Source organism: Talpa occidentalis, unplaced genomic scaffold (assembly GCF_014898055.3).
Source record: "Talpa occidentalis isolate TD23 unplaced genomic scaffold, MPIMG_talOcc4v2.1 talOcc4.16, whole genome shotgun sequence".
In the NCBI taxonomy this organism is placed as follows: Eukaryota; Metazoa; Chordata; class Mammalia; order Eulipotyphla; family Talpidae; genus Talpa; species Talpa occidentalis.
Window position 1 is genome coordinate 81468354 of NW_023601653.1, and position 6708 is coordinate 81475061.

Below are 6708 nucleotides of genomic sequence, written 5' to 3' on the forward strand. Positions count from 1 at the left end.
AGTGAATCCAAAAGGGATTATAACGAAAACTTAAAAGTACGTTAAATAAGATGAAGTCTGATTAGGTATTGTTTTTCATTCTTCAGAGCAAAAATTTTCCGTAGCGAAATGTTGGGCATTTTGAAAACGTGCTTCTTGACCTTACCGAGACACCGGTAAGTTCTTAACACAGCATTTTTGCCTTAGAGAAGAGAGCTCATCTTGCTTCCTCTCAGTCCACTGGTTTTATCCTCACCACTAGTTAGAGGGGAATCACTAAAGTATTTTCTGAACAAGATGCACTGTGGCCAGGAATCAGATATTCGGCCTGAGACTGTGGGGAAGGACATTAGGGAAAAACCTTGAGCTAAGGAAATCATGACAAATGTACCTTTTTGTAGCATGACAGCTTTCTCGACTCGCACTTTACATTCATATTCTGGAATCTTAGGACCTTCGGAAGTTCCGAGATCGAATCTTCCTGCAGCAATTTTGTTCAGAAATAGAGCAAACCAGTGAAACCAGCTAGTTTCGAACCATCCGCACCTCTCCAGGGTAAGATGGAGGGTTTCCTCAGAAAACTGCAACTCCCGTGAGGCACTGCGAGGAAAGGCGGAAGCGCCCCGTCACTCCTGCGCCTGCCGTTCCCATTGGAAACGAGTTCACGTGGAAATAATGTCATGTCCTTACGATAAAACCGGGGGGAGGGGAGTTTGCAACTCAAAGTCAAAGTCCCCTTCCATCCCGTGAAAACTCCTAATCCTATCGCTGATCTTTTGGCGGAGAGAGGCCAAAACCCATTGTTACGCTCCCTAGAAAGCCCCGCCCCCGGGAAGGAGTGGAGAGCGGAAGTGACGACACCGCGCGTCCCATTAAATAGCCATAGGCGGGCCGCGGGCCCTCTCTCGGCCTTAGCGCCATCTTCCCGGGTGAGTGTTACTGCCGGCTGCGTTCAGATGCCGTTTACAATCCATTAACATCTGCCCTTCGTACTAACCATCACTATCGCAAATTAATTGTGGTCTTTTTCTCTTTGCCCATAGAAGCCTCCGCGCCATGAGAGCCAAGGTAAGCGTTCCCCTGGCAGGAGCTGTAGGAGTTAAGAGTAGGGAGGAAACCTAGGCGAGGGAAGCCCGCCATGGCTCCCACACCTCTGGGTTCGTAAGTGTTACGAGCACTTAGTGGAAAAGGGGAGCAGAGCTTGTGAGAAGCATAGTAGGAGGGGCTCAGTGCTGTGGGGAGGGAGGGCGGCAGTCGGGGAGCCCCACCCGACTTTTGGTGTTTACGTCTGGGGCGGGGGTCCTTAGACGGCTGCTGCTTCCTGCACTTACACTCGGGCAAGAACCTGCTTAGCCCTTAGTATAACCGCACATAAGCCGTTGCCAAAACTCATAACCTTTTGTTGTTTCATACTCTGCCTCTGGTCGTGCTCGGTTACCAGTGGAGGAAGAAGCGAATGCGCAGGTATGTTACAATGTTAGCGGCACGGGAGGCGGGAAGGGAGCGTACACCTGAGCCAACCTTGGGAGGAACATTTGGTTTGGAAACTAAAATTGCTGTGAAAAACGCGGAGTATTGACTCAGCCGTGGGATTGAACACATGCCGTGCTCGTCCTTTCACGAGCCCGTATTTGTGCACGTTGAAGGTTGGCGGGGAAAACTCGAGCTGGTGGGGAGATGCATTCTTACGTCTGCTTTTCAGGCTGAAGCGCAAAAGAAGAAAGATGAGGCAGAGGTCCAAGTAAACTAGTAACACCCATGAAGCCACAGAAACAGAAGTAAGGAAAGCCGGAGGCCAGGGACGCTGGTACAAATTGTTGGACTGCATGCTACTGTCTAGAACTTTGTCTCAGTGAATCTAGAACATCCATCACCATCTGGTCGCTGCGAACACCTTTGAGAGACCCACCGTGCTCGTACCAAAACCAGTCCCTTTTGGTCCTTTGCCCTGGACCTGTGACATTCTGGACTAGTTCTGTTCTCAGTTGGCTGAATGTAACACGTGCACAATAAACCATCCCTTCTGCTGTCTTGGCTGAAGAAAAAAATTATCCTGTCTGTTACGTGGTTTTTATGGCTCCGTTAGGTGTGTGGGTTCTTGTGAGTGCAACCCGGGGGTTGCTACCCCCATGCTACAGAGAGTGCCGAGCTGCCTGGGCTGCAGTGTGGGGCGCGGCTCCCGCCCCTGGCCAACAGGTGGTCCTCGCACCTGGGAGCCGGCAGAGCATTGGGCGGCCTTTAGGTCCTGCAGAGGAGGTAGCGCCCGCTAGCATTGCAAGGGGCTGGCGGGCAGGTTAGTGGCAAAGCTGGTTCCGCCCCTGCTCGCTCCTCTCGGGGCCGACGCGGAGTTCCGCCTCGTGCGCTCCGTACCGCGCTGTGCGGTTGGGTTGCCATGGTGACGCGCAAAGCTTGCTGGGAGCTTCCTGCGGCTGGGCGCCCGGACGCCTCGCGACCATAGAGTATGATTCCGGGTCCGGCGCCCAGAGCGTCGTTTCTTCCGCAGGAAGCGGAAGAGCGACTGGGTAGGCGGCTCTTTGTCGAAGCTAGAGGACCGGCAGGCGGCAGCAGCAACTACGGCGGCGGCGGCAGGTGAGGGAGGCGGGAGACTTAGGCGGAGGCCGCGCCCGGAGGGGAGGAGTCGGGGCCGGCCCAGCGGCTGCGCCCGGCCGGGATACACCAGCCCCCCAGGACCTGGCTGGCGCCTTCTCACGCCCGTGGACCGAGCCCCCTTTCTGACTGACCCCGCTTAGTGAGCAAACGCCAGCTCCGTGACGTCACAGCCCTGCCCATCCCCTCAGCCTGATGTCACCTGGAGTCCCTTCCCCTCCTGACGTCGCGCTCCGCTGGTGCCCTAGTCACCTGTCCCGGGCGAGCCCGGCGCGCCGCGCGGAGTCGGCCACGCTCGAAGACTCGGCGCGGCAAACTCGTCGGACTTTCTCCGCAAACTCTGGGGTGTTGCGAAGCGTCACAATCACCGCCCCCAAGTCTAATCTGCCGTCCCATTGCACTGTCAGTCGCTGCCCCCGCACGGATCCCCCTGCGGCGCCTCTAGTCCGGACCGCAGGCCGGGCTCTGGCGCTCGAGGCGGGGCGCCCCTCGCCCTTCTTTGTGGACTCGACTCGTTTTCAACCCGCCCTCCTCGCCTCTCCAGAGGAGTTCTGCCCCTCACCCTTCCTACTGACAACTTGTCCTTTTGCTAGAGGAAATCCAGGGGGAGTCCTAGGGAAACCCTAAAGTGCCCAGAGCTCTTGCCGTTTGTCAGACATCTTTCTCGTACCAGCCCCCCGTAGTTCTCTCGTCTTGCTTTCCCCTTCTCCCACCCAGACTCTGTTTTTTTCCTGTTCAGAACCCAGCAGTGATGTGGAGGTGGAGACCCACAGGAGCCCCGGACTTCACCTGAGCTACCTCAGGTATCGAACAAAGCTGGGACAGCTGGGTGGGAAGGCGGATTCGCTTATTTGTGTCTGGTGGGACCTGCGTGGGTCAGACCTGGACAGATGGCACTTACTTTCCCTCCGGTCATTTCCCTTTTAGTAAAAGTTTGTGTCTTTCACTGCTGCTTTTTCCCTTGGTTATTTGTACTGACTGGGACTGCATCGCTTTGGAGGAAGAGGACCCCTCTTTTACGGATTCTCTTGTAACTCTGGCCTCTGGTCCGTCCATCTGAGAGGATTGGAAGGCCATGAGTGCGTTGTTGGGGGCCATCTAGGCCAAACAGGAGAGTCCCTTAACTTAAGGGGGAGCAGTGTGAAATGTTCCTGGTTGAACTGCAGGGGGAGCCTCAGCACTGGCCGGGAGAGGCTTCGCCGGACAGACACGTGGTAGCAGGGACTCCCCATCTAGTTGGGGGGCGGGGAGAGGAGGGCCAGAACCAGGGCAGTGGACTGACATTCCAGAGCTCTCTTGGGAAAGAGGAGGCTTAAAAAGCTTTTATGGAGTCTATAAATAAAGAGGATCTTTGCAGGGTGAGGAACGGTGTGGTTTGAAGTCAGTGGGATCTTCCCATGGAGGCTTAGGAGGGTGCAGGATGGGGAGAGGAGGGGTTCTGTAAAATTAGCTCCTTGCTCCATCTTGACCTTGCCCCAAATGATTTCGTCCTCCGGGAGTCTCTTATTTGGAGCTCCCGGCTGTAGAACTCTCCCCTGGAGGGGAGGGGTGGGGGCCCCTGCTGGGATTGCGAGTGGCGGCGAGCTGGGAACGAGTAGCAAGAAATGACAGGGTTAGGGTCTGCCCTCTCTCCACTCAGGCGTCCTGGAGCCTAGAGACCTGACGCGTCACAGAGTTCTCACCTGAAATCCCTTGGAAGAGGCTTAAGGAAAGTTTTGGCACCGATGTTCCATTACCCAGAGACCTAGTAGCTCACCGCCTCGCTATGGCCGCGGTTCCCAGGCTCTCTTTAGCTGCTTCACTTCCATGACTATGATAAGGTCAGTTCAGAGCGGGAAATAAAATCCAACTCTATTCTTTCCCTACCCCCTCCTTGTCCTATTATCGTTAGTGAGATGAGGTGGCTTCACCCCAACTCCCTCCCTCTTCCATTAGCCAGGCAAGTGTGAATCAGTCTGACCCAGACCAGGTGCACAAGGGCCTGGGCGGGACTTCTGACAAGCTAACCAGTCCAGGCCGAGTTCTCATCTCATAGATTCTCCATCTCCAAAGCCGTTGCCTCTTTGGCCTGCCTCTTGCCTGACTGCCTGCTTTATAGTCGGGAAGAGTGTGGCCGCTTTGGAGGGCTCCTGTTTGACACAGTTCTCCTCTTTCCAGCAGTCACCAAGGGTGGCAAGAAAAGGAAGAAAGCCCTGAGTTGGGGGGGACCAGGATGCCTGACCGGGACAGCTATGCCAACGGCACTGGGAGCAGCGGCGGAGGCCCTGGAGGTGGTGGCAACGAGGAGGCCAGTGGGGCAGGGGCAGGCAGTGGCGGGGCCAGCTCGGATGCCATCTGTAGAGACTTCCTGAGGAACGTGTGCAAAAGAGGCAAGCGTTGCCGCTACCGTCATCCAGACATGAGTGAGGTGTCCAACTTGGGGGTGAGCAAAAACGAGTTCATCTTCTGCCATGACTTCCAGAACAAGGAGTGTAGTCGCCCGAACTGCCGATTTATCCATGGCTCCAAGGAAGATGAGGATGGATATAAGAAGACAGGAGAGCTTCCCCCTCGGCTGCGGCAGAAAGTGGCAGCCGGCCTGGGCCTTTCACCAGCTGACCTACCAAATGGCAAGGAGGAAGTCCCGATCTGCCGCGACTTTCTCAAGGGTGACTGCCAGAGAGGCGCCAAGTGCAAGTTCCGTCACCTGCAGCGGGATTTTGAGTTTGATGCCCGTGGCGGAGGAGGTGCTGGCGGTGGGGGCTCCGCCGGCCCAGTCCCCCCAGGACGACGTCATGATCTCTATGACATCTATGACCTCCCTGACAGGGGCTTTGAGGACCATGAGCCAGGCCCCAAGCGCCGGCGAGGTGGGTGCTGCCCCCCCGATGGCCCCCATTATGAATCCTACGATTATAGCCTGGCCCCACCACGCGGAGTGGAGTGCAGACTGCTGGAGGAGGAGAATGCCATGCTCAGGAAGCGAGTAGAGGAGCTGAAGAAGCAGGTCAGCAACCTGTTGGCCACTAACGAGGTACTGCTGGAACAAAACGCCCAGTTCCGCAATCAGGCCAAGGTCATGACCCTGAGCTCTACTGCACCAGCGACTGAGCAGACTCTGGCCCCCACCGTGGGCACTGTTGCCACTTTTAACCATGGCATTGCCCAGACTCACACTACACTCAGCAGCCAGGCTCTCCAGCCTCGCCCCGTGTCCCAGCAAGAACTGGTGGCTCCCGCTGGGGCTCCAGCCGCTCCCCCAACTAATGCTGCACCTCCCGCTGCTCCACCCCCCCCACCCCCACATTTGAACCCAGAGATCACGCCACTCTCAGCTGCTCTGGCTCAAACAATCGCCCAGGGAATGGCACCCCCACCTGTCTCCATGGCTCCTGTGGCTGTGTCGGTGGCTCCTGTGGCCCCTGTGGCTGTTTCGATGGCCCAGCCCTTGGCAGGAATCACAATGAGCCACACCACCACTCCCATGGTGACTTACCCCATCGCGTCCCAGAGCATGCGTATCACAGCCATGCCACACTGATGGGGACTCATGGACACTCCTCTGGTATAGCCTCCCAGGGCTGGGGTCGAGGGCCCTTACCCACTTGCCTAGCCCTCCCAGGCCCTGTCTGAAGGGCTCACGCAAGAACTAGGACAAGAGACTATGAGGAGTTTGCTTCTGAGAAGGGGTTGAGCAATGTGGTTTCTCTCACCTCCCCTTGTGAGGGTCCTCTTGTCCATCTTCCGTCAAGCCTCAGAGAAGGGGCTTGCTAGGAGTGCAGACTGAAGCCAGCACAGAGGAAGGACTGACTGAGGGGAAGCTGGGGACATCCCTGTCCTTGTCCCTCATGCACAGCACAGGTTTCAGCACTGGCTTTGGAAGAAAAAGATACCCTGCCCAAGGGGAAAGCCAGGCAAGATTGGGAAGTGGGCGGCAAGGAGAGAAGGCCTAACAGGAGCCTTCAGGCAATTTGGGGCCTAGTTGAGTTGTACAATACAGGAACTCTTCCTGGTCCTTGGAAGGCGGGGACCATAATACTCCAGCCCAGAGACTAGGGAGGATTCATTACCTTGGCTTGGCCTGGAAGTCCATAGGGCAGGGCCCACAACTTTCCAAAGAAATAAAAAAAAAATTATTTTTAA

General features: G+C 56.3%; 1 protein-coding gene and 1 long non-coding RNA gene across 6 annotated transcripts; both read left to right on the plus strand.

Moving 5' to 3' along the window:
- Nucleotides 1–519: 519 nt before the first annotated feature.
- On the plus strand, nt 520–2042 carry LOC119248045 (uncharacterized). 2 transcript variants are annotated; one of them, XR_008552315.1, is made up of 5 exons: nt 520–534; nt 796–908; nt 1023–1047; nt 1421–1443; nt 1682–2042. It is a non-coding gene; the product is annotated as an uncharacterized LOC119248045 (long non-coding RNA). The 2 variants fall into 2 exon arrangements; XR_005125856.2 differs by lacking the exon at nt 520–534 and having other exon boundaries at nt 686–908; nt 1682–2041.
- Nucleotides 2043–2411: 369 nt separating this feature from the next.
- Nucleotides 2412–6708, plus strand: ZC3H10 (zinc finger CCCH-type containing 10). 4 transcript variants are annotated; one of them, XM_037514965.2, is made up of 4 exons: nt 2412–2568; nt 3326–3389; nt 4226–4406; nt 4744–6708. In XM_037514965.2, exons 3-4 carry the CDS (start codon nt 4393–4395, stop codon nt 6104–6106), a joined length of 1377 nt encoding a protein of 458 aa, XP_037370862.1. In that variant the 5' UTR covers nt 2412–2568; nt 3326–3389; nt 4226–4392; the 3' UTR covers nt 6107–6708. The 4 variants fall into 4 exon arrangements, with proteins under 4 accessions (XP_037370862.1, XP_037370864.1, XP_037370863.1 ...); XM_037514966.2 differs by lacking the exon at nt 2412–2568 and adding an exon at nt 2838–2988; XM_037514967.1 differs by lacking the exon at nt 4226–4406.